General features: G+C 53.5%; 1 protein-coding gene across 7 annotated transcripts; it reads right to left on the minus strand.

Annotated features, from left to right (window-relative positions):
- Window positions 1–83: 83 nt before the first annotated feature.
- Window positions 84–25,249, minus strand: SLC8B1 (solute carrier family 8 member B1). 7 transcript variants are annotated; one of them, XR_007406108.1, is made up of 18 exons: window positions 25,113–25,249; window positions 24,614–24,741; window positions 23,157–23,406; window positions 17,338–17,490; window positions 17,179–17,231; window positions 16,990–17,048; window positions 16,737–16,841; window positions 16,486–16,653; window positions 15,444–15,551; window positions 14,261–14,314; window positions 13,897–14,027; window positions 11,402–11,543; window positions 8,098–8,219; window positions 6,056–6,209; window positions 5,265–5,345; window positions 2,112–2,178; window positions 1,318–1,434; window positions 1,078–1,216 (listed from the first exon to the last, which is right to left on the minus strand). XR_007406108.1 is itself a non-coding variant. In XM_049101701.1 (18 exons), exons 3-17 carry the CDS (start codon window positions 23,322–23,324, stop codon window positions 1,342–1,344), a joined length of 1,656 nt encoding a protein of 551 aa, XP_048957658.1. In that variant the 5' UTR covers window positions 23,325–23,406; window positions 24,614–24,741; window positions 25,113–25,249; the 3' UTR covers window positions 1,078–1,216; window positions 1,318–1,341. The 7 variants fall into 7 exon arrangements, 5 of the variants coding, with proteins under 5 accessions (XP_048957655.1, XP_048957656.1, XP_048957654.1 ...); XM_049101701.1 differs by lacking the exon at window positions 2,112–2,178 and adding an exon at window positions 3,812–3,876; XR_007406107.1 differs by lacking the exon at window positions 1,318–1,434 and adding an exon at window positions 3,812–3,876 and having other exon boundaries at window positions 1,134–1,216; window positions 2,112–2,263.
- Between the last annotated feature and the right edge of the window lie 1,982 nt (window positions 25,250–27,231).

Here is a 27,231-nt window from a genome sequence, read left to right on the forward strand (position 1 = left end):
CATCAGGCCCAAGAGCCTTTTGGCCTTGGAACCAAACACACATCACCTGGCCCAGGTAAGGAAGAAGCAGTAAAAGATGGATGTGCTGCTTTGGACACTTGAAATATTTAATAATTTTTGCACTGGAAAAAAAGACAGTTGAATCCTTTTGCTGCTGCTGGCGTAAGGCAGTCGGGCAAACTGAAGAGTTGCTTCTTGAAAAGGCAGGTCCAGAGCTAGTGACAGCAGGAAGGCACCGGGAAGCACTCACTCCGTCTTCCCTGGAGCTTCCAGGCATTGGAACCCCAGCCCCGGGCTCCCCCTGAGGTAGGCACAGAGCACAGTCGAACGGGCTCCTGTTTCACAGCTGAGGAAACCCAAGGTTCAGGGCACGGAGGAGCTTGCCAGCAGCCAGCAGACAGTTCTAGAAGCAGAGTCTAGAGCTGTGCCGTCCAATACAGTGGCCATGATGGGGCCAGGGCCCTGTGCTAATATTTGGAGCCATTGAATAATGTGTATGATACAGTACCTGCCTTTTGGCTTTTATTAACGTGACTAGAAGGTTCAAAATCGGGTATGTGTCTCATGTTCTATTTCCGCCGGACGGCACAGCTCTAGAACTCGGCCCGGGGTGTCCTTGGCCCATGGTGTCCCGCCCACCATCGGAATTGCCCTGACACCCTAAGCCGGGGTTTGGCAGCAGTTGGAGCCCTGAGGAGAGGATGCAGGAAGGCAGCAGGACGTGACTAGGGCCCTGGAACGCCGCGCGGGGCTGGCGACACGGGCGGGGAAGGCCCTCGGCCTCTGAGAAGCCCCACAGATGATCCCAGGACGGCCAGCCTCTGTGTGCAGCTCCGCCCACGGCGCAGCCCGGTCTCTGATGTTCCAGAAGGAGGCTTGGCTGTTCTCCCAGCACAGGGCGGCTGCAGCCCCCCCGGAGCCGTCCGGTTCACAGCCCCCCTCCCCGGGCCGCGCCTCCTTCCAGCCACCTGCAGTGACATCTCCCGGCCACTAGGCGGCCCCAGACACGTGGCGTCACTCACACACTTTTCAAGTGAATCACCCCAAATTCGGTCAGCAGGGCCACGACGAGGAAGCTGCTGTAGAAGAGAAGCAGGAAGAAGCCGTAGACTTTGTTCAGCTGGAAGCACTGCAGGGGGACCGAGACCAGGGAGCAGACGAGGCTGAGGCCCAGGGCGCCCGCCAAGACCCACACCAACAGTCCATCTGGCTCCAGCTGTAGGGGAACAGAGGGAGAGGCCGGGTCACTGCAGCCACCCGATGGTCGCCCCCGCAGGGGCCAGTGCAGGACTACTGGGCCTTTTGGCCACGTTCCACCTTGAAGTTCATGCTTTGAGCGACCTAGCTTGAGGTCATGTGTCCTAGCAGCCCTAGGAAACCGAGACCGTCCGTTACATGTACATGTTCCATGCAGATGCTGCAAACTGCTCCCCCCTACAGAAGAGCAAAAAGAAGTGAAATTGTCCTCTTCCCACTTCTCTTCCTTCCAGACTTAACGTTTGTCTAGCATCCACAGCAGAATCGACACTGGCCGCTGTGCCGGGTGTTTTACCTGCACCAGCCAGCCTCTCACCTTCCCACCCCCTGCGAGGGGGCGCCATTACCCCCAATGCATGGACGAGCAAACAGTCACGAGTGCGTGACAGAGCCCAAACCGACGTCCAAGCTCTTGACCATACCCTATCCTGCCTCCCCACACAGTGACGTCTGTGCACACACATCCAGATCCGCACACCAATTCTGAACCAGAAATGGAATCCCACACCACGCAGTGTCTAAGAGCAAGCTGTGTCCTCCACCCAGCACAGCCCTGTGGCCATCCTTCCGTGATGACTTTCCCTGAAGACCTTCCATGGTGACCTTGCCTGATGCCTTGTGTCCTACTTCATTAACAGGGGGACCATTTCCTAAACTCAGTACAAAGGCAGCGGAACGCGGACACACACACACACACACACACACACTCCAGAAGGAGCAAGAAAAAGGAAGAAATAGGCCCCTCAGGGAGCCAACCCTAAAGCCTCATTATCTGGAACTCCCTGGGAATTGATAAAGAAAGTAACCTCTTAAACCCAGGAAGAGTATAAACAAAATTTGCAGATGGTGTTTACCTTTTAGGAAAGCAAACTTTCCAGGGCACCTGGGTGGCTCCGTTGGTGGGACATCCGACTCTTGACTCTTGATTTTAGCTCAGGTCAAGATCTCAGGGTTGTGAGATTGAGCCTTTGCTTAAGATTATCTTTCTCCCTCGGCCCCTCCCCACCTCAAGAAAAAAAAGATCGTCTATTTAAAGAAAAGAAAAGCAAACTTTCTCGGAGCACCGGGTGGCTCAGTGGTTGAGCGGCTGCCTGCGGGTCAGGTCCCAGGGTCCTGGGATTGAGTCCTGCACGGGGCTCCCCACAGGAAGCCTGCTTCGCCCTCTGCCTCTCTCTCTCTCTGCCTCTCATGAATAAATAAAATCTTAAAAAAAAAAAGACGACTTCCCAAGCAGTCAGTAAGCAGCCATTTGCTTGTGGGTGTGGCCACCACCAAAGGCTGGCCCTGCTGCCAGCTAGTGACAAGCAGGCCACAAGAGCCGTCACTGGCTGAGCTGAACAGTGGGAGCCCAGAGACAGTGGGTGACCGGTCCCATTAACGTCACCATCTTTCAGCCTCACAAGACCCCAAGTGCTCTCACAGGGTGGGGGCGAGGGGCTGCAAACCATACCCCTCCCCGTCACAATCTCTCCCTCTCCTTTGGTCTCTGAATCGAGTGCTTCAGAACAGAGATGCCAGATGTGCAATGCAAACTGGCAGCCAGTGGGTCGAATGGGTGTCACCCTGTGCAATATTTGAGGCGAGCAAAAGTTCCCCTAGGACTCCTGATTTCTTCTCTAGAAAATCTGGAGTATCTGGCCACGTGCAGCCCACCTGAGTCACCCAGGTGGTTTGGTTACCCTCCTGGCGCCTGCAGGTCTTAGGGTTTTCAACCTTGTTAGAACAGGCTTTCTCAAGCCACCTATCTACTTATTTTAAACTTATTTTTTTTTAATTTATTTATGATAGTCACACAGAGAGAGAGAGAGGCAGAGACACAGGCAGAGGGAGAAGCAGGCTCCATGCACCAGGAGCCCGATGTGGGATTCGATCCCAGGTCTCCAGGATCGCGCCCTGGGCCAAAGGCAGGCGCCAAACCGCTGCGCCACCCAGGGATCCCTAAACTTATTTTAAAAATGCAAATTTCCAGCCCCCTACCTCCTGAATTCCTGGGACCGAGGTCTCATGCTCCCCTAGGAAATCCTGGGGCATCCTGGACATGTGAGAACCCCCACTTGATGAGTCTCAGAACCTTCTCCAAACCTGCCAGGCTCCCACCTGCTATGGCTGCCTTAGTTTCCTCTCTCAGTCTGCCCTCCGTGGGCAGTGCTGGGATAAGATGTTTGGCCCGGCCCTCACCTCATGCTTGCTCCCCAGGAAGCTTGGCGGGGGAGACCATCACCTCCACTTCATGGGCAAGGAGACTGAGGCCCAGAGATGCCCTAACTCACCCACAGTCACACAGCAAGAGACTTGAGTGATGGGACCAGTACCTGAATCCAGAGCCCTCCTGCCCCTTCCCCAGAGCCACATCCCAGTTACCCTGTGAACTTGTAAGCAGCATGTTTTTTTCAACCCTGTATGCAAGATATTTTTAAAACATTCTACCAATCAGGCTCGTCCCAAATTCAGACAAGGCCCCTCCCCAGCAAGCAGATGCCCGCCGAGATGTGAAGTCCCCCACCTGGGGGGTCCACATTAGAAGGGGCCCCGGCACAAGTGTCTGGCCGCTCACCTTCACGTCCGTGTGGCTCCTGGAGATCTGGAGCAGGCAACCCAGCCCCACGCCCACCAGGATATCTGTGGCCCAGCTCAGGAAGTTTGCTGGAATGACACCCCGCAACCCCAACCGCATGCGCATCAGCCTGCCTTATGTTCTACGCACCCTCACCCTCAAGACACCCTCTCTGAAGAGAGCCCTCCCAGTGTCAGCCCTTTAAGGAAGGCGAGTGTCTCGTGTGCATTTTGCACTGAGTCTGAAAGGAGGGAATGAGGCCACAGAAGTGCTGGCTACCTGGTAAGCACTTGGCTTCCCTGTGGCCAGGTGAGGTGACCACCCATGGTCCCTTGGGGGACTGGTGACAGAGCAGAGGTCAAGGCCATCTCTAGGTGTTGTTTGGGGGACTCTGCTCCAGGTGGGGCTTGTTCCTTCCAGCCCCAACCTGAGGGATCAGGAGCAGGTCCCAGTGGGTACAGTGGGCCCAGGAAAGCCCCTGTCCAGCGGGGAGTTACAAACCACAGGCTCACCTCACGGTCGCCGCCACCGTGCCGCACAGCCACCGCTTGGCACCAGGCTCACCCCACAGGCCCTTTCGTGTGGAGCCAGGGGAGAGCTGGACTCCAAGTGCTTTCAAGGAATATTACTTTATTTCACAACCAGCAACACCCACCGTTTGTTGGGCACACATCCTGTGCCAGGTACCGTCCTGGGTGCCTTACCCCACCATCGATCTTCATCCCAACTTGTTCTGAATTTACCGAGATTGTTGGGGTGCAGAGAGTAAGATGTGTGCGAAGTCCCAAGGTCACACAGATGGCACATGGTGGTGCCAGAACTGGAACCCAAGACCATCTCCTTTCAGAGCCTCAGGCTGCTTGCTTGTCCTTGTCTTTTCTATAGAGACCAGGGTAGGTGGCAAGTTACAGTCTGCAGGCCCATCTGGCCCACTGTCTGCTTTTTTAAATAAAGTTTTATTGGAACAGAGCCACGCCCATTCATTTCTGTACTGCCTATGGCTGTTCTCACGCTATAACCGCAGAGTCCAGCAGTTGCAGAAGAGGTTGGTGTGGCCCACAACGTCTAAAATATTTACTCTCTGGCCCTGTGAGAACAGGCTTGCCAACTCCTAACATTGATGGACCATGATGTCTCTAAGCAAGAGGAGGCGGGCATCCCGTAGGGCACACAAAAGCTCAGCATGGGGCATCTACTGAAAATGCCACTGCCACCCACTGAGTGCTTGCCAGGTGCCACACATTTCTGTCTCACCTCGGTCAGTCCTTACGACAACCCATCTGAGGTCAGTCCTCTCCACACCCATCTTACAGATGAGGAAGCTGACGCCCCTGCAGCTGTATAACCTGCTCCAGGTGTTAGAGCAAGAGCCAATCCCTGGAGTGGGCCACAGAGCAGAACGCTGGAGCCTGTGCCACCGGTGCCAAGGGGAGGGCAGCCCCACAAAGGATACTCAAGATGATGCCGCCGAAACAGGCAGAGAATGCCATCCGTGGGTACCCCTGGCGGGCCAGCGTGAAGTCTGAGAAGGCATCTGTGTGGAAACGAGAGACGGCCTTGAATGGAGAGTGGCTCCCCCTGGCCTTCCTTGGTCATTCACCCCTTATTGTTACCCACAGTCATTCAGTCAACAAAAACCGATGAACGCCCATCTGGGCCTTGCACTAGCTAGCTGTGTGCTGTGGCCACAGCATCCCATGGTACAATTCCCTCCTGGATGCTTTTTACCCCATTTTTTCCCACCAGGGGCAACTCTGGGTGTGACCTACCATTACTGCTAGCATGCACAGCAACTTTATACAAATTCAGAAAAGGTGCCCAGAAAGGTGAGTGGAAGGAGAGCTAGATTTTAGCCCACCTGACTCCCTGTTTGGATGCTCTTGTGCAGTGCACAACTTAGCCAACCCAACCTGGCAGCTATAGTTAGAGAAGGGGATATGTACGCATGTGTGAATGCCTGTGTATGTCACACACCCATGTACACATTCAGCATGGTTGGCTGCAACGGGCTCCATGTCCTGCCTGAACTCTGGGGAGCCACGTGTCCACACACTAGAGACTGGGGGAAAGGCTGGGGCTTCTGTAGTCTCCTGGCCAGGGTACGATCCAGGCCATCTCACCACGATACCCAGTGATGGTCATTCCAAAACAACAGTGGGCCTGTGCACATGTGCTCTGGCTAGGGGAGCAAAGAGCGGGAATGTGGCTGCACTCATCCCAGAGCCCCACCCGACCCTGAGTCACCTCCTATGCTGTTCCCCCAGGCCAGCAGAGTAAGCCCCAGGACAGTGTTGCTCAGCCTGAAGACCACTCCCAGGGACCGCAAGATGTTCACCACCTCTGTGGCGGCAGCATTGATCCACAGGGCGCTGGTCAGGAAGCCCAGGAAGGCAAAGAGCTGGGGAGAGAATTGGTGCTGATGGGACCAAGGCCAGTCCCCAACAGGGATATGGTCCCCAACAGGGACATGGTCTCCATTCCTCATCAGTAAATTGGGCTGATCACAGTACGTATCCTCTGAGATTGTCATGAACATAAATGAGTTAATAGGTTCAGGGAACACATACTAACTGCTCAATGAAATGTTAGTATTAAATGTCAGTATTAAAGAGCTCGACATAGCTTTCTTCAGCTTCCAGTCTAGAGACCAAATGCTGTCCCATGACCATAGAAAGAAACTGCATCCCCAGGAGCAGAGACTCCCCATCCCACCCAACCTTCCTCCAGCCCCAGGCCACTACCCCTCTGCTTCCTGTCTGTATGGATTCACCTGTCCTAGACGCGTCACAGATGCGGCCTCACACAACACGTGACTGGCCTTTTGTGACTGGCCTCTTTCACTCAGCATTAGGTTCTCAAGGGACATCCATCTTGGAGTGTGTGCCAAGACTTCAAAAACCAGTAAAAACACCAGCTGAACTTCTCTAAATCACCAATTTGTTGAAAATTTGACCTCCTTTGGGTTGACACACTCAGTTTCTCAAGATGAAAGCTACGAGTTTTTATCAATAAATAGTAAAAAATGAACATTTTAGTTGAACTTTCAAGAGTAAATTCTGAACAAACTGCCTATCTGCTTCTCCCTCTGCTATTCGCCCTGCTTGTGTTCTCTCTCTCAAATAAGTCAATAAATATGTAAAATCTGAATAAACTGCCTAAAAGTTCCTCAGAGTAATGCAGGGTGGAGAGAATGGAAAAAAAAAAAAAAAAAAAAAAAAAAAAACCAACTGCAAACACCAGACCGCTCCATCCCTGGAATCTGGCTGTTAGAAACACAGGTGCTGGACACCTGGGTGGCTCAGTGGTTGAGCGTCTGCCTTCGGCTCAGCGTGTGATGCCAGGGTCCTGGGCTCAAGTCCCACATCAGGCTCCCTGCAGGGAGCCTGCTTCTCCCTCTACCTATGTCTCTGCTTCTCTCTCTCTGTGAGAAAAAGAAAAAGAAAAAGAAAAAGAAAAAGAAAAAGAAAAAGAAAAAGAAAAAGAAAAAGAAAGAAAGAAAGAAAGAAAGAAAGAAAGCTTCCTCGAGAGGGCAGCAGAAAAGAAGCTGGCCGTTCCTCAAAAAGAGAAACATAAGTCTGACCCCGCAGCTTCACCCAGGAATACACCAAGAGAAGCAAAGCCTCTTTCCAGACACGAATTTTTACACAAATGTCACAGCTGTCTTCCTTGTAACATCCCTGGAGTAGAAACAACCCGTGTCCACCAATGATGAACAGAAAAACAAAGCGTGCTGCATCCGTACAGTGGACGGTAGTCAGCCATGAAAAGGAGGGACTCGCTAATCCCTGCCCAGTGCATATGCAAGGACCTTGAAAACATGATGCAAAGTTGCAAAAAACCACGTATCATATGATCCCATTTATATGAAAAGGTCACCAACAGGCAACTTCACAGACCTGGAGAGCAGACTGGCGGTGGCCAGGGGTGGGGGGGAAGGTGCGAGGGGAGCGACTGCCCTTTCATGGGGTTTCTTTTTTGGTGTTGAAAGGCTCTAAAGCTGGTGGTGATTGTTGTACAACTCTATGAGTATAATAAAACCCACCGAATCCCATACTTTACATAGGCAAATTGTATGGTATGTGAATGACGTCTCAATAAAATAAAAGCTGTTACCAAAAAGAGAGAGAGAGAACCTCGAACAGTTACAAAACTACTCAAAGTGAATTTAAAGACCCATCATCACGAACAGTGATTACTGGCCTGGCTGCCCCAGGGGCACGAACCGGACATCCTCCTGGAGATTCCAGTGCCCCTCTGCCCCACCTTGGAGTGCTAAGGATTCTTACCCAGTGAAACCTGGGAGGCTCGCTGTTGGAGGTGGCGAAAAAGGTCACGGCAGCCACGACTGTGCCCGCAATCACCACCACGGCCCAGACAGGAACGAGGCCACCTATCTCATAGACACCATCTGCAGAGAGGCAAGAAAGGGAGCTGGGACTTGGCACCGCCTCAGCTTGGCCCCAGCTCCCAGAGGACGCACCCTTTCCCCAGGATGGGTGGGAGGGCCTGGTGGAGAGACCCAGGGACAAAGCTCACTTATACTCAATTGTTTGGACATACAGTGTCCCCAGAGCTATCCCAGGTACTTCAGAAGGACAGGGAAATTAAAGTCAGAGCCCTTGCCCAGAAGCTAGCCATATTGAAAAGAAGGCAGACGATAGACTCTCCCCAGCCTTTTGCCATGAGGGTAGGATGGGAATGCTAAGCCCACTCACCACCACTGTTCCCTCCAGGCCCATGGCAGACATCACTAATCAACCATCATAGTGACGCTTCTTCGAACTGAGCTTCAAGGCAGCACCCTCCAGCCAGGCATGGCCAATGGATGGGCATCACTTAGCTAAATGAACTGTACAGTCAAACCCAACCCTTACCCCCGGTCCTGGAGCCCAGCACCTGCTCTCTTGGTAAGTCCACTCCACAAACCAACCCATTAAAAGTTATGAAAGTTCTGGGGGCGCCCACGTGGCTCAGTCAGCTAAGGATTTGACTCTTGATTTCAGCTCAAGTCGTGATCTCAGGGTCGTGGGATCAAGTCCTGCATTGGGCTCCATGCTCAGCAGGGAGTCTGCTTGACATTTCTCCTTCCCTCTCCCTCTGCCCCTCCACCCCCAAAATAATAAATGAATAAATCTTTATTTTTTTTAAGACTTATTTATTTATTTGAGAGACAGACAGAGCAAACAAGCACACAGAGGAAGAGGGAAAGGAAGAAGCAGACTTTGTCTCTGCTGAGCAGGAAGCCTGACATGGCACTCGATTCCAGGACCCTGGGATCATGACCTAAACTGAAGGCAGATGCTTAACCAACTGAGCCACAGTGAATAAATCTTTAAAAAAAAAAAGTTATGAAAGTTCCAGAGGCTTAATATTCAAAACCTGAAAACCCTACAGGCAGGCAATATGCTCCAGAATTCTCCACACAACCCTTTTCAACACTAGGGAGTCAGTACTGGTCTCAAAGGCAATGGATGGTTTGGCTGCCCAGACACTTTATCAAGACTTTCCTCTTATTCTTTTCCAGTCTAGCTCATTGGCTGTCCAATGTCAGCTGCCATAAGAATTACATGAGGGGGGGATCCCTGGGTGGCGCAGCAGTTTAGCGCCTGCCTTTGGCCCAGGGCGCGATCCTGGAGACCCGGGATCGAATCCCACGTCAGGCTCCCGGTGCATGGAGCCTGCTTCTCCCTCTGCCTATGTCTCTGCCTCTCTCTCTCTCTCTCTCTGTGACTATCATAAATAAATAAAAATAAAAATAAAAAAAAGAATTACATGAGGGGGCTGATACACAAAGTCGTGTCCACCACACATTGTGTGAATCGCAGGAGGCAATTTTCACTGAACACATTTCTGACCAGTGGTACTAGCTTTGGAACCTGACACCCGAGCGTGGGCCCTTTCTCTGTTTTTGCCACACCTGTTCTGGGGGAATTTTAGGAGGTGGCTGGAGTGTGGGGTGGTCGGGAAGGGCTTCTTCAAGTGCTGGGGATGTACAATGAGGCATAAGCAAAGAGAAGGTACAAGGGCTGCAGGGGAAGAAGGGAGAGCTGGGTGGGAAGGAACCAAGCAGAAGAGACTAGAGGATGATGAGGCTGCCTTAAGGATGGCTGAGGGGGGGGACTTGCACCAAGAGGCACCGGGGAGCCATGGAGGTCTTTGAGTGGAGAAGTGACCACATCATAGGAAAAGCAGCACTTTAGAAAGATGGCTTTGGGGGTCGCCTAGAGAGGGAGGAGGCTGGGAGGCTCTGCTTAGGCTCAGCCCGGAAGGGAGTCACAAATGCTTTAGCCTGAACCAGTACCTCCCCAGTGTGGACCCGTTAATACCAGATGGTGCTGAACGTGGACAAGACGCTACCACGTCAGAATCCCATCTCAGGCGAGCGATTTCTCCTTCAGTCTCCATTGGTGCTAATAGGTCTGTAACGTCTCTAACACCTGCTACACGCCCTACGGAGCAAGGGCTCCTGGCTCAGATGCGTTATTTTTATTGAATTTATCTTTGTAGTTACCTTGAATGCATTGTCAATGAAGCCAATTTCCTATTGGTGCATGTGTGATAGTTTCCTTTTCAATAAATTTAAGTTTAAAAACAGCAGATTTGAGAAAAACGTCAAATAGAAATAGTATACGATGGGAGAAAAATCAAGAAGATGGCTCATGAATGACTGATGCTTGGGAGTCCACTCTTTTAAGAAGCCACAGAGATGAAAGTGAGTCCCCGGCAGTGCCCCTGCCCGGGGGAATGAGAGCCGCATGAACCAGACAGCTGGCACCCCTAAGGGGGCACCCTTCTCGGCTCTGGGGTCACCGGAGCCCTGGTGGGCTCTCTCAGAGTGTCCCGCCTGCCCCATAAATCTGGGAGGGGACCCACAGGGAGTTTACTGACCTTGTTACAGCAAAAAATGACGAGCCCAGCCATGCATTTGCCACCAATGCCCTACTTCCTCTACCTCCAGGTGGTGCCCAGGAGACAGAGAGGAACAGCAGCATGAGATATTAAAGATAGACAACAATAACCAAAAAAAATAAAAAATAAATAAAGATAGACAACAGGAAGAGGCAAAGCAGCAGGAACCGGAAGACGCCTGGCAACACTGGGCATTTCTTGAGCCAGAGCACGTCAGAAAGGGCAGAGACAGCCTGGAGCCAACAGAAAAACCTCCAATCCCCCAGCCAGGCGCCCCAATAGGCAAGGGAGAGGGCTGCCCTGATGCGGACAGTGGGCACCCCCACTCCATCAGGCCTCCCTTCTCAGCTCCAGCTGATCCTGCCTCAGGAACGGGCCGGATCTTGGGAAGGCCAGACCTGCCCTCTGATGTGGAATCTGCAAACACTGTAACGCAGGCGAAGGAGCAGAGGCTAGACTTGGTCCAAGGGCCAGCCGTGCCCAGCCTCCCTCTGCAGCCAGTGGCGCTGGGCCACTGGAGCGTGGGCGGCTGGTGTCCCTTACGGCCCAAGCATATATTCAGCGCCTGCTGTTTGCCCAGGATTCTGCCTCCAGCCCTGGGCCCAGGTGTGGTTGAGAAGAAAACTCTGGAATGCGGGGAGGAGGAGGACGGTGGGCTAGCCTGGGGGAGGGGATACTCACAGGCCCCCGACTGCAGGGTTAGGGCCAAGACCAGCGGGCTGATCACCAGGTGCAGGCAGTTGAGGGGCCGCTTCCAGTTCCCATCCTCCTTGTCAGGATCCACGACGGGGACGGTGAGCAGCAGCAGAAACTCCACGGGCAGCTGTCAAGTGTGCCAAGGCGGGAGGGTGTCACCAGGGAGGTGCGCCGGGCTGGAGGCACCCTGCGCTCAGTTATGCAAGAATGTGGCTCTTGTGGCTGAGGCACGGGCTCTGGGCAGGCCCAGGCCAAGCCCCCGAAGTAGTCACCTCCTGCTGCTGGAACACAAGCCCAAAACAGTGCCTTCCGCAACACAAATGTATTCCCTTAGAGCTCTGGGGAACAGCGTCCCAACACCAAGGGGTTGGCAGGGCCGCGCTCCTGTTCCAGCTTCCAGGGCCACCTGCACTCCTGGCTTGTAGCCCCCAGTCACTCCCAGCTGGGCTTCTGGGATCACATCTCCTCGGACTCTGCCCCCCTGCCCCCTGTCTTTCCCTATTAGGACCCTTGTGATGACATCAGGCCCACCCGGATAATCCAGGAGACGCTCTGCATCTCTAGACCCTCATCACACCTGCAAATCCCTTTTGCCATGAAGGTAACATAGTCACGTTTCAGGGGATCAGGACATGGACATCTTTGGGGGGGCCATTACTCAGCTGACCACGGCACCTCATCCACTACTCCTGACCACACAACCCCGTGCATAGGAACTATTATTTTTCTCACCTTCTGGAAAAAGAAAGCGAGGCTCAGAGAGGTTAAGGAATATTTCCAAAGACACACAGAAAGGGACATGAAGCTGGAATACAAGGCCAGCTCCAATGGACTCCACACCTTGTGGTCCCAGCCAATAACTAAATTAACAATAACATGGATGGAGCCCTCACTACACGCAAGCCTCCGAGACATCATGGGTTCACCTCCAAACCACCTCAGTAAAGCGCATGTTGCAATAAAGCGAGTCAAATGAATTTTGTGGTTTCCCAGTGCATATACAAGTTACATTTATGTGACACTGTCTAGTAAGTGTGTAGCATGGTGTCTCAAAAAATGTGCATTCCTTAATTAAAAAATACTTTATTGCTAAAACATGCTAACCATCATCTGAGCTTCCAGCAAGGTGTAATCACCGATCCCAGATCACCACGACCAATATAGTAGTAGCAAAAAGTTTGAAATATTGCAGGAAACACCAGAATGTAACACGGGGACATGGCATAAGCAAATGCTTTTGGAAAAGTGGTGCCAGTGGACCTGCTTAATGCAGGGTGGCCACAAACCTTCAATCTGTAAAAGACGCAGTGTCTGCGAAGCTTAGTAAAGCCAAGTGCGATGAAATGAGGCATGGCTGTTTGGCATTGTACTCAGCCTTTCACACATTAGTTTTTATTAAATTGTCACAATGACTGTAAGAGGCCTGCTACTGTTCACAATTCCTTCCTGCAACACAGTTAAACGCCCACATACTCTGTCAAGTGATTAGAGTCTGCAGAATATATTTTCCTGCCTCACTGATGTTGAACGAGGCCAGGTGACTAGCTCCAGCCAGTGGGCGGTTGGGGAGTGCGACAGGAGTAGAGACTTAAAATGTGCTTGTGAAGTTTGCTTTGGCCTCTTGTGCCAAGACAAGGGCACACCCCCAAGTACCCAGTGACCCCAGAATGAGATATTGGGCAGACCTGAGCCTCCAAACACAGCCTGAATGAAGTACAGTCCCTCCAGACAAACGAGAGAAAATAGTGTCACTTGTACGTCAGGGCGATTTGGGGGGTTGTTTGTTACACAGCATTGTTGCCTCAATAACTTATAAATACGACCACACCAGAAGGAAGGCACTATCATTCTCTGCATTTCATAGTGGAGGAGACTGAGGCTCAGAGAGGCCCAAGGTCATCATGCTGCCAGAGCCAGTGTGGAGTACAAATATAGTTCCATTATTTGCCCCCCTCTCTGACTGAGGAAGCCTAAAACCTATTCATGTTGGTCACTTCCAGTTATGTCCAGGAGGAGATAAGGGCTGTGAGGTGAGACCCCTGTCTCTTCTGTTCTGGTTGGTGGAAGGCAGCTACAGCTGTGCCTTCCATAAACTGGCCTGGGCACCCCACTAGGATCTAATCCTCAGGAAACTTCAGCCCATGAAAGCAGCAAATGGTCAGAACAATCCAATCTTGTCCTCATTTGAACTCCCCTTGACCTACTCCCTCATCCCAGCCCCAGGGCCCCCCTCACCAAGTCAGGAGGGGTTCCTTCCTCTCTCCCTCTGTCCCAGATGTAATCCTTCCTCCATGGGGGGCAGGGCAGGCCATCAGCCAAACTATAATTCGATTTCCCTATCAAGTCCCAGGTCATCTATTCTGAGAGGGTCTCAGCAGACCCTGGCCCCTCTCCTCTCACTGAGCTGGAGATGGTTGAGTGGCCACTGTCCTGCTGCTGTCAAGGAACCCTGAGCCTGGCTCCAGGGTCCCCCCTCCTACCTTGAACACCTTGAGGACCCTCCAGGACACCGGCTTGTTCCTCCACTTCCTGTAATCCAGGGGGTTGAGGGCCTGGGCCAGGAGCTGAGCCGTAGTCTCCTGGTAGAAGAGCAGTGGCCGGTACTCTTCACCTGGGCGTACAAGGGGGAGAGGGACATGTGTCCAGGGCGGGCTCAGCCTCCAGGAGACCCTCTCTGCTCCCCCAAATCCTGCCAAACCTCTGGAAGAAGGAACAGCCCAGGGCCTGGCTCAACAGTTGTGCAATGGGAGGTGAGGCTGCTTTCATGGACCCCATCTCCCCACTCCGTGCCCCCAGCCCTGCCCTGGTGCCCCCACCCTCGCTGGGCACAGAGTCCAGACTCACTGTAGTCATAGCTGTTGGAAGACACTGGTTCCTCCTCAGAATCTGAGAGCATTTCTGTAGAAGAGAGGGGTATGTGACACGAGCCAGCTAAGAGGCCTAGACCCTCGTCACCACCAGGCCAGGGCAGGACCCCTCAGGGCCAGGGCTGCTCTCAGGGTGCAAGTGTCTGGGCCCTCCGGACGTTGCATTTCTCAGCAATCCCCAGGAATGCTCAGGATTCTTATTGAGTGAGAGAGTCTAACTCAAAAAACATCTTCAGATGTGATGATGTAGCTACAAAGCCAAATTTAACAAGCACATTCGAAGACACAATTCAAACATTTGCTGACTTCCATTTTGTACTTTTCAGAATTTGGACCCCATCGTATTTTTCTTTTTCAGTCTGAAACTTTTCTCGGAAGTCCTCAGCCTGAGCCCAGCAAAGAGGGGCCTAAAAGGAAAATAGTCTTTTTCATTGCTAGTCCCCATCCTGCCTTTATGTGACTTTAGGCCTCTCTCCAGGACTCATTTCTCCTTTTCTTCCAGCCTGATGGGCTACGATGGGTCTAGAAGACAACACAGGCGTGATCTGTGCTGAACCCTGAAGGCTCAGTTGACAGAGGGGAGGAGAGGAAAAATCACAGCAGACTTCCTGTAGGGGGAGTCACTGGCACCTGCACTTTGTTCACCAGTCAATTGTGTATGTTCGTACATGTGTTGTATATGGATTTGCGTATGTGTGTGGTATGTATGTATATATACTTGTGCATGTGTATATCTGTACGTCTGTGTGTCATGTAGGTGTGTGCCTGCACCTATTTGTGCACACATGTATTTGTATGTGTGTGTGCTATGTAGGCATGTGTGTTCGTGTGTACACCTATTGGTGTATATGGAGGCATTTGGGCTCAAACCCGGGGGAAGGGGGATCGTTACCGGATGTTAGCAGTGACAGCCCTTAGCCAGATGTTGCCCTGGAAAGAGCATGGAGGAGGAAGAGCCGGTGAAACCGGACAAACTGAGGATGAAAGTGAAATCAGCACAAACAAAAGTATTCAGGTGGGACCTTGGTAAAACAAGCAGAAAAAGCACAAAGAGGAGATGGACAATGACGTTGGCCTCCAGAGATGTAAGGGAGTAGTGAAGGGCGCAGAGGGTGCCAGCCCCCACTGGCCTCCCTTGGGAGCTCAGTTCAGACCCTTACCTGGAGTACCTGGCATGGAGTAGACCAGGGATCTCCTCCGCTGCCATCGGTAGATCCAGGTGCAGAGAACCACAGTGAGCACATAAAACACGTACAAGCCTAGGTAACCTGCAGACAAGGGTGCAAGCCGTCACCAAGTGGCGTCCTGGCCACAGCCCCAGAGAACAAGCACTGTCAGTTCTATTGCTGGTGCCTGGTGGTGGTGGTCTGTGTTGGCCTAGCCCAGTACCAGTAGGTAACTGGCCATTTCCTAGAGCGCCCCCCCGCCTGCCCGCTACCCTGCTTCTCCTTGGCCTGTCTTCCCTTCCTGCCCCCCATAATCTGGCAATCAAAGAGGTAATACCTGGCACAGACAGGGGCCTCCAGGACCCTATTCAGGTGCTAAGGGTTGGTGTCCCACTCTGTGCCCTGAGCTCTGGCTACACTGGGTTTGGCTCAAAGGGGCCTGATGACAAATCAGAAGGCAGCAAGAGAGAGTCTGTGGTACTTTCTCCAGGCTGCCTCCCTGGTGTGGGCCCTGTCCCAGGCAGAACCTGGGATCCTCTGTGACTGTCGCCTGTGCTTGGTGGCACTAGGTCTAGGCCTCCAGTCCTCGCTAGGCTCTGGCCACCAACCCCTTGCCTCTCAGGGCTCCTACTGTTGCTGGTCCCCGGTGGATCCCTGGACATCCCTGCATCCCAGTGTCCCTCGGTGGTTTCCATAACCCTCTGTGAACTGTGCCTCTATCCATGGATCACGAGTGGAGAGTGTACACTGCAGGGACCCTGCTAGCCACAGTCAGCAACCTGGCTACACTGCTTGTTAAAATGTGACATTTTGAAAATCCAGAACATCACCCCAGTCTCCAAAACCCTGCCCTTTTGGTTATCTCAACCATATGTTCCCCTTTTTGGCTCAAGCCAGCTTTGAGTAGAGTTTCCCTCACTTGGAACCAAAAGTGACTCTGTCCTGCTGGCCACCTGCCCGTGTCCTCCCCACCCCGCCCCCCGGCCTCCCACCTGGCAGCCCCGGGATGACCCTGCCTAACCCTGTGGCTGCTCACCCAGGGCCCATGCCAGCGTGACCCTGCCGAGGTAGAGCGCGGTGAAGGTCAGGAGCACGGCTACCATGTAGAAAATGATGTCTCTGAGAAAGGGCCTGGAGGCGGCGGTGAAGGGGCGCAGGATGGCGATGCCACCGGCCACCACGGTGGTAACCAGCACACCAGCACCTGGATGACGAGACGCCGAGCTCAGCCCGCCCCGTGGCCACTCCCGCTGCCCCACCGCCTGCTCCTGCTGCCCCCGCTCTTACCAAACAGCGCCCCAAAGGCCAGGCCAGCTGTGCGCGGATCCGAGAAAGCCACCAGGGCGCTGAAGATGTCAGGGGCGCCGTTCCCAAATGCCAGGAAGGTGACGCCATGGGGGGAGCATGTCAAGGGGACACAGAGCAGCAGAGCAGGGGCCCCGGCCCGACCTTTCCGGGGCCACAAGTCGCCACCCCGTCTCCCAGCCACCCCTCCAGCCGCCCTCCGGCCTCCGGGGCCCAGGCCTGGGACTAAAGGATACTGCCACATTGTGGGAGAGCCTGAGCGTGGTGGAGATGGCAGACAAGTTAGGGCAGAAGCTACGGAGGAAAAGCAAACTGTGTGCCTTCACGGCCATCCTTCCCCTAAACCCGGGGTCACCCGAATGCCAGCCTCCCGGGGACTCTGTTCCCATCTATAAGCCGGATGTGAGCCCAAGGCCACACTCACAACTTTGCTGCGGTGACTCCCAGAATCAGAAACAGGTAAAACAGCCAGAAAGCCTGTGGGGGGTGGGGGGTGAGGGGGTGCAGAGCGGGAAGGGAACGGTTAGGTCCAACTTGGGCCACCAGCCCCGCTCAGCCCCTAACCCCTGGGCCAGGGCCTCACATAGAGTGTGATGGCCAGAGGGAGGAGGTGAGGTGGGAAGCTGCAGAAGATGCCTTCGAGGTAATTCAGGTAACCCCCTTGGCTGCGGCAGTCAGGGGTGGTCCGGACGAAGTCACAACGGTCAGAGACATTCAGGCTGCACACCTCACGACACTGCAGGAAGGGATGGAGCGGGGCGTCAGGGGTCAACACCCTGAGGGCAGCTGGACCAGGACCTTGTAAGTAGCTGAAGACCACCTCCTTCAGCCCAACCCCTAAGCACCCCCAACACCCTCCAAGTGTCAACTGTGCACTTTAATTTTTTTAATAAAGTTGTTTACACAACTAATTCACGAATACGTCTTTGTTTCCCAAAACAAAAACCAAACAATATATAAAGATTTCTAAATTCCCCTTTCTCATCCCTACCCCCATAATTCCACCTCTGTCCAAAATTCCTACCACGATCAGTTTCCAGAGGCCCTGTACGGGCATAACGACCTTGTATATACAACCTATTACACAGTTGGTTTTGTTTTACGGAAATGGATCCACCTCAAATCTCTTGTTTCTATAATTCCCTTTTACCACTTCACCTAAATGCCATCTATTAATATATTGGTACATGTAATGATGAGGAAGGTGATAAAAGTCAAAGCATTATGAGTAATTTCTATATGCCAGGCACAGTGCTAGGACCTTAAAATGTTATCTCAATTAATCTGTCTCACAGTCTTGCAAGGAAGAGACTATTATCACACCCCATACACAGATAAGGAGACTAAGGTCATGTCCTGGGTCCCCTCAGTGGTAGACAGGGTTGGAATCCAATTGGTTTGAGGTTCTAGAACCCTGTCCTTAGCCATCACACTCCCTGTGGACTCCCTGTAGTCTTTTTTTTTTAAAGATTTTATTTATTTATTCATGGGAGACACAGAGAGAGGCAGAGACATAGGCAAAGGGAGAAGCAGGCTTCCCGTGGGGACCCCAATGTGGGACTTGATCCCAGGACCCCAGGATCATGCCCTGAGCCAAAGGCAGATGCTCAATCACTGAGCCACCCAGGCATCCCTCCTGTAGAGTCCTTTAAACATCAGGGGAACATTTCATGCCCTGAATGACACATGAGAGGCAGCCAGGGGGGAAGGGTAACATTTCCCCAGCGGTGGGCATATCGCCCGATTTTTTAGTATTCCCAGCAACAAACATCCTTTCACATGACTGACTCTCTGAGTGCATGTGAGGATATTTTGAAAAAGAGAATTCTAGAAGTAAAAGTACTGAGTCAGAGTGCATCATAGTCTGGGTTCCCCCAGAAACAAGAATTTATGAGTAAGTACATGTTTGGGAAGTGTATGAAATACAAGCATCACAATGGGGCCATGGGAGGAGGAAGGCCAGCGAGGCCAGATTGGGACAGCCCTCCCAGGGCTAGTAATCCCAGGGGCAAGGGAGCTGTGGTATTTATACACCGACTCCTATTGGACATCAGGTGAGGATGCTGAGGAGCATCCTCACCTGCCTCCCATGTAGGCACTTCCTGCCTACCATGCTTATGGGCAGTTCTGGAAAAAGATGCTGGCAACTAGAAGTCAACAGAAACCCACCAAAATGGTAGCATCCAAAAGATACGGGCTGGACCCATCCCTCTTGCTAAAGGACAAGTAGCTTAGACATTTGATGGGTTCTGCCAAAATACACTCCCTCAAACCTCACTTATACACACTCGCACCTGCACCTGCCACTAAGCCTTGTCCAGGCCGAGGTGGTAGGAACCTCCTCACTGTTCAATTGCAAGCCCCTGGTTACTTGTCAGTGCCCTTCTCGTGTGCTGATGGCCATCTGTATTCCTTCGAACTGCCAGCCTTTTCTCTTGGAATGTTTGCTTCTTCTTATTGACTTGGCGAAGCAGCGCTCTATATAATGGATATTTATCCATCGTCATGTCATGCATTTGCTTAAGCATTGTCCTCCTCTGCCTGGAGAGGTCCCTCCCCCTTCTCAAACTTTCTGTTAAACGCTTTGTAAATACCACCTCACGCCCATTAGGATAGCTACTATATAAAGGAAAGCCAGAAAATAGCAAGTATTGGCCGGGATGGGGAGGAGTCAGAGCCCCTGTGCACTGCTGGTGGGAATGCCAAGTGGTGCGGGGCTGTGGGGAAAAAAACACGGCGATTCCCCCCCAAAATTGAAGAGAGTTACCAGTACAGGGATGTAACGCACAGCACGGTGACCGGTTAGAGCTGCTCTCTGGTAGGTATGAAAGCTGTTAGGACGATATATCGTAAGAGTTCTCATCATGAGGGGAAAAATTTTTTTCTTTTTTTTAAAAAAAATATCGGGGCACCTGGGTGGCTCAGTGGTTGAGTGTCTGTCTTCAGCTTCGTGACAGGGTCCTGGGATTGAGCCCCCCCATCCGGCTTCCTGCAAAGAGCCTGCTTCTTCCTCTCTCTGTGTCTCTGCCTCTCTCTGTGTCTCCCATAAACAAAGAAATAAAATCTTAAAAAATAAACAAAAAGTAAATAAAATATCTATACGAGATGAGATATATTAACCAGGCTATGGTCACCGTTTTACAATATATGTAAGCTGACTCATTGTGTTGTAGGCCTTACACTTGCAAAGTGCTGGATGTCCATTCCTTCTCGGTAACAGTGGGAAAAAGTAGAATTATCCTATGATCCAGTAAACCCGCTTCTGGGTATATACCAAAAAGAACAGAAAGCCAGGTCTCAGAGAGAAAATGTGCATGCCCATGTTCACAACAGCCAAAAGGATCAGAAGCCACTGGAATGTCCCTGAGGGATGATGAATGGATGAACAAGATGTGGCATATCCATACGGCAGACCATTACTCAGCCTTTAGGGAAGGGAGTTCTGACACGTGCTACACGGATGAACCTTCTGGGCAGCCGTAATAGAGAACACTATGCTCAGTGCAATAAGCCAGTCACCAAAACACAAACACCCATTAGCTCTATTGATAGGAGGTACCTGGACTAGTCAAACTCCTGGAGACCTGAAGCAGAAAGCAGGGGTGGGGGGAGGAGGACATGGGGAGTTCTCATTTAATGGAATCTCGGTTTCGCAAGATTGAAGAGTTCTGGAGGTGGATCGCGGGGACGGCCGCATGACAGTGTGAACGTGCTAATGCCACCGAACAGCACACAGAAAAAGTTCACAGATAGTGAAGTTTATGTTATGTATATTTCACCATAATTTAAAGAGAAATAACTGTCAAATCGTGGGGCTCCACACCCTTCAGCCCTCTCTGAACTCCCACCAACACCATGCGGCGGGTGAGATTACTGGACTCTGAACTCTCTGGCCATCACCCCAGTCCTGCCCCCTGGCTCTCTGCCGATGCAACACCGAGCCCGCTGTACTTACGGCCCCTGCCGTCCCTTCGGCCCGGTACCCCATTCCATCTGTCCTCATTAATCCATGTTCATCCTCCAATCCTCAGTTCCAGATGCTTCCTCTAGGAAGTCTTCCCTAACCACCTCCAGCCTATGGTAGATCCCCCAGTTATAAATTCTCACCACCCCAGGTCCTCTCCTTCCAAGTACTTATGTGTTTTGAAATCTCCAGTTATTTGTAGGATCATAGACTTCTGTAGTGTCTACCTCTCCTGCCAAGGTCTTGCCCAGTGCCTGGCACACAGGAGGTCCTCATAACTGTTTTGCCACACACTGTGTTGGGCACTGTCTCACTCAGTCTTCATGACAGGCCCCGGAGGTCGGCACAATTCTTTCCACTTAACAGATTAGAAAACTGAGGCACAGAGAGGCAAAGTGACTTGCCCAAGGGCACATAGCCCACCCCTCAAACTCAGCTCTGCCTGAAAGTTACTAGCTGAAGCTCCTGGGGAAACAGCCCAACTCGGCAAGGGTAGCCTCTTCCTGCCTGCTCTCCTTCCATCCTCAGGGTCAGCCAGGATGGATGCAGGGAGACACTCCCACCCCAGCTTGTCTCCATCTCCCTGACAGCAGCGTGAGCTAGCAAGGCAGGTCCCCCAGTCAGCCTCCAGGATCACATTCCTCTGCATCCTCCCTGCACCCATCCTGAGGGGGTCATGCCCGCCCCTCCACCACCCCTGCCAAGGCCCACCACCACCTGTCCCCAGCTCTCTGCCCTGGGTGGTGTAGTTACATGGCACTGCTCTGAGTCTGGGGTGGGTGACTTTTCAGCTCTTCCCTGTTCCCTTCTCATCCTCTTCCCTGAGTCACTAAGGACACCCAGGGAAATATTTGGCCCTCTCCTGGCTCTGGCCAGCTTCCCCTCCCTAAACCTTAGCACCCTGATCTACAGCACAGAGATGTTTAGACCCATCACTGGAGGTTTAGGGGAGAATTTGTTGAGCTTGACGCAGCGCTGGCCTAAGTGCTCAATAACTCAGAGATTATCTGGCACAAGCCACAGACTACCGCAGTCTTCCTGCCCCGAGGAGCATGCCCCTCTCCTTGGAGAGGTAGCAGTGAATTTTATGACCACAGTAACCACTAACCACTTTCTCTTCTATAAAATGGGTATAATGACCCGTTCACCAGCCTCTGAAGGTAGGCATGAAGGTACTTTGCAGCCCCACAAAGTTGGCATGGGCACCAAACACTCAGCCCTTCAGGTCAAGTGGGGGGTGGGGGGGTGGAGCCTGTTACTCCATTCTCCTGGGAATGGGGAATGGAAGGATCTCCAGGCCCTTGCAGGTGGAAGGGACTCCAGAGGGTCATAGTGAGCAGTCCCCTGCCTTCAGTCTTTAACTCAGGCTTCACTGTGACCTGTCCTCTGCTTACAGACATCAGAATGGTGTGATTCAAGTTCCCACGGCCTGTCTCAGTGACCTATCCCCTCTCTGCCTTGGGAGGAAGACTTCCTGCCTCTCACCAAGATGGTCCCATTCTTCCTCCCTCCATACATCCAAGTCAACAGCACCACTATCCACCCTCTAACCCCCCCCTCCAAAATCTCTCTTCTACTCTACCACCATGCCCTTCTGTCTAACCCATCAGTACCTCTCGCTCGTTGTGCCACCAATATTTATCTTAAATCCCTCCAATCCCTTCCTATCCCCAACCACCACCACCACTCACCTAGATAACTGCAAAAGCCCCCACTGGTCTCCCTGCGGCCACCCTTGCTCCTCTCAATTCATTCTCCCTAGAGAAGCCAGAGAGCTTCTTTGAAGAGATAAATCAGATTTTGACATCCCTCTGCTCAAAACCCTCCACGGCCCCCAACTATTGTAAACAAATATCATCTCCTAGTCTCAGCCTATAAGCCTTTTGTAATCTGACCACCAATTACCTCTTCATCCCCATCTCCTCATCTCTTAACATTCTCTCCCTCATTCACCCTGTTCTAGCCATTCTGGCCTCCTCACTGCTCCAGGGGCATACTAAGCTTGCTGCTGCCCCAGGGTCTTTGCACTTGCTAGTCTCTCCTGGAGACAGACTAGCAAACTTGCCTGGAATGTTCTTTTTCCAGATGTCTGTATAAGTGATTTTCCTTTTTCCATTCAGGGCTTGGCTCAGAGATCACTTCTTCACAGAAGCCACCTGTGACCACTGACTCTGAAATCATTGGAAATACACCTTCCCCATCACAGCTCCCACCCAGAGAGGTAATTGGCAAAACACTTAACATTTTACCACCTGAAATTTATTACTGTGCTTCTTCCATCCCCCCAGAAGACTGTTAGCTCCATGAAGGCAGGGATCTTTGTCTATATTGTTCCCTGGTAGACCCCAGGGCTCAGCTCAGTGCCTGGCACATAGTAGATGCTCAGGAAATATTTGTTGACTGGATGAATACACCTGCACCTGATGCCCTCTTCCTACCTGGATGCTCACATCATCCATGGGCGTCTGGTTCACACCTGAGGCTGAAAACTGAGGGCCGATGTGGGCCTCTGTAAGTGAGCCCCTGGCCCCGGACACCGTCTCCACCATCAGCAGCACACGGAACAAACTCAGCACCCGCTGCAGATTCAGCTGTCTGCTGGCCATCAGCCCCCAAGGAGGCCGGCCCTCACTCTCTGCTTCCCCTTCCGCAGTGTTTCACTTCCAAACAACCCGTAGCTCCGGAGGCCTGTAGAGAGTGAGGTGACAAGGAGGGACAGCGTCACCAAAGAGCCTAGGCCTGTGCACGAAGGGACTGAAAAGTTTTTCAGTTGAGGAAACTGCCCTCCCTCCCTATCCCAACCCTACAAAGGAAAGCCAAGTGTAGAACCGCATTCCTGGTGGAGGCTCTGTGGAGGGCCCCAGGCTCCCCCCCCCCCCCCCCCGCCACCCCCCCCCCCCACTTCAGCCTGCGGATTAGTTATGCCCTCCTTCCTAAGTACCCGATAGTGTCTCCATGGAGATGCAGGCCTCTCCCACCCACACCCACCCCCTAGCCTGAGACTGGAATATCCGGGCTGGAAGGATGAATCCAGGAACTCCACAGATTTCAGCCCCGGGGGGCCAGCTAAGTGAAATAAATACCAGAAGCGGGCAGTGGTGGGGAGCTGGCAAGCCCTCAAAACTATAGAAACATATTTCTGGGGGTGGACTTGGCCTTTGGGCCACCAATTTGAGACGACTAAGCAATGCCATTCTGGGTCTTACAGTGAGCTAAGCACTTATCACAAGATGACCTCATTTAATTCCTGAAACCGGCCAAGAGGAGGGACTGTTATTATTTCCATTTCACAGATGAGCAAACCTGGGCCCAGAGCCAGGTCCATGTCCTCGCTCAGCCATTGTGCCTTACATCTCTCCTCTAGTCCTCAGGACGACCGTGGAGGTGTCATTGTACCTGCCTGTCTTACAGAGGACAGGGCTGGGCTCAGAGGAGTTCCCTAACCTGCCCAAAGTCACACGGCAAGGAAGTCACAAAGCCAACAGCAGCTCCTCTGATGGGGAAATCAAGGTCCAGAAGGAAGTGAGTTGCTCAAAATCACACAGGCTGTTAGCAGCAGAGCCGAGCTGGATTCTAGCGTCTGCCTTTTCCCTCACTGCCAGGGCAAAACCAGCTTCAGTCCTTCCAAAGACCTCAAACTGGAGGAAAAAAAACCAAGTCCTTGGCACACCGATTTTGTTCTTGGGGCTCTTCCACCTGCTGTGGACGAGCACATTTTGTTTTTGCCATCAGCAGACACAAAGTTCAGAAAACAACGTTATTTTTTTTTTTTTTTGTAATTCTTTGCATAGTTATTTCTCAATGACTTGAGGGCAGGAGGGGGTGGAGAAGGCCCCAGAGGAAGAGCAGAGAAATGGAGGAACAGAAAGGGCCTGTCCCACCGCTCTTTTCTCACCTGTTAACTTTTCCCTCTTTTGTTGGTTCCTGAAACTCGGCACCAGGTTTCCACTTCAGCCCCAGCCACGCAGGAGCTGTGCGGCCTTGGGGAGGTCACTCCACCTCTCTGAGCTTCTGATTCCGCGTCTGCAAAATGGGGACAAATGCTGGCCCATCGGGGCATAAATAAGAGCTCGATAAATGCTTGCGCCTCAGGCGTCGCGGGCTTGGAGATCAGGACGCGCCCCCTCTGTGGGCTGCCAGTCCCGGGTGCTCAGCCACAGGGAGCACTTGGCAGCGCCTCCTGAGCCCGCCCGCGCCCCGCGCTCCGAAGACCCGGCGCCCCCGAGCGGGCGGCGCGGACGGGAAGCTGGGGCGGTGGCGCTCTCCGCGGCTGCACCGTGTAGGTGCCCGACCCGCGCCGGGGCGCTGCTCCCCGCTGTTCCCCGATCCTTCACGGAGGTGGAGAAGCTGAAGTCCCGGCGCCCGGCCCTCCCGGACGAGAAGGCTCCGCTTACCTCGGGCCGGGCCTGGGACCCGCCAGCTCCGCACCTCCACCGCGCCGAGCTCGCGGCCTTCCCGGCCCCCCGCCCCGCCCCGCCGCCGCGGATCCGGGCGCCCCGCGGGTGGCAGAGCCCCGAGCACTTCCCCGGCCCCGCCCCGCCCCGCGCGCCCCGGCCCTGCCCCGCCCCCGCCCCCGCCGGGCCCGCCCGGACACGCCCCGGACACGCCCCCGAGGGCTGGCCCCGCCCCCTCCCTTAAAGGCACAGGCTCCCGCGCGGTTCTGGGGAGGCCCCGGTGCCGGGAGGGGGGGCGCGGGGGGCCGTGGCGTCCTCCCTACCAGCCACTTTCTTTCACTCCAGTGCCTGTCGGTTCGGCTTTTGCAGCTCGAGCGGAAGCTGAGATAAAACCTAGCGGGTGGGATCCCTGGGTGGCGCGGCGGTTTGGCGCCTGCCTTTGGCCCAGGGCGCGACCCTGGAGACCCGGGATCGAATCCCACGTCGGGCTCCCGGTGCATGGAGTCTGCTTCTCCCTCTGCCTGTGTCTCTGCCTCTCTCTCTCTCTGTGACTATCATAAATAAATTTAAAAAAAAATTAAAACCTAGCGGGTAACGCCGGCAGGAGGCTGAAGAGGGAGCGTTAGAGGATGGAACTAGGGTTTGTGCCCCGCTGCGTCTGGGGATGAGCGGCGAAAAGGGGTGCTGGGGAGGTCCCCGAAGGGGCGGGTCCCGCCTCACCCACAGACCGTCGGCCTGGCCCGCCTGAAACGCCTCAAGTTTGCGACACTTGCTGATTGGGGTCAGCGCTCCCCTTGTGGTTCCGCTCCTAAAAGCAGAACCTGGCACGTAGAGGCAGACGGGAGTCGTGCTGCACTCACACCCCGTCCCCGGGTCCCGCCTGCGGGGGGTCGGGTGCTCGCCGCCTTCGCGCGTGCCGGGTGGCGGGGCAGCGGGCTGGGCCTGCGGCTGACGTCCCCTCCGGGGCCGCCCAGCTCCCCCATCAGCTGCAGGCGGCGACCCCACTCAGCGTCCAGCCCTCGCACCCCTTTCTTTCTTCGACCCGAACTCCCGACCGGGCCCGGGAAGGGCTCCCCAAGGCCTAAACACCCTGCCACTTACACACGGCTGCACCCCTGCTCCCCCTGAGCTCCCTGCCCCGATGCCAACTTGGCTTTTCCACCCGACAGACTCTTACTGCCAGGCCCAGCTCCACCGCCGTCCTGCACCCCACCCCAACCCCACCTCCGTCCCCTTCCCCCAACCGCCAGGGCCTGCACCTTCCCAGGTGCCTTGCTTTCAAAGACCATACCTCCAGTTACCCTCTCTGTACCTGATGACATTGAGGTCCAGAACGTGCAGTATTTGCAATCTCAGAGCCTCTGGTTTCTGTGCAACCCTTGGTAAACACACCCCGAGCCTTATTTTCCTTCCCTGAGAAATGGGGATTTTAATAGTACCTACTACATGCAAGATGCAATCCTACACTGTGTGTAAAGCCCTAGGCTCCCTGCCTCATGGCTCAGTAAATACTCCCTCCGTGGAAGGCACTGTTGCAGCCATTCATTATTCCATGAATCCTGCAATACAGGGACTGGCATGCTTGATCCCCGGCCAGCTGGGAGCCCATCAGAGCAGGGGGCAGGCCAAGCTCACCTGTATGTAGGTACAGGCAGCCAGCACAGTGGTGCCCACAGCTAGTGGCTGTAGGGGTGGGGGGATGATTGCTCCCCAGGCCACCCACTACTTGGGGAAGTAGCTCCAAAATTGCTGAGTGTGGAGCCAAAGTCCTTCCTTATGGGGCCCTGACTGGTACTTGGTGGCCCAGCCAGCCTAAGAACTCAATGTCACCATCCTAGTTCAGCTGGACTAACGGATCATTATCTCCTTGTCTTCCCCCCCCCACACACGCCCTGGGGGCAGTTGGGGGATGGGGGTGGGGAGGAGATGAGTATGTGTTGGGAAATCCTAGGAAAGAGCCAAGGGAGGAAAAGAATTTTGGGGGACAGACACAGAAGACAAACAGGGCCTGGGACAGAGACTCTGGTTTGCTCTTGCCCTGGTGGACACTGTTCAGAATCAGGGCCTATGCCCCCATCTGGGAAAGGCCATTTTGACATCACGGGGTCATCATCATATG

This window comes from Canis lupus, chromosome 26 (assembly GCF_003254725.2).
Source record: "Canis lupus dingo isolate Sandy chromosome 26, ASM325472v2, whole genome shotgun sequence".
In the NCBI taxonomy this organism is placed as follows: Eukaryota; Metazoa; Chordata; class Mammalia; order Carnivora; family Canidae; genus Canis; species Canis lupus.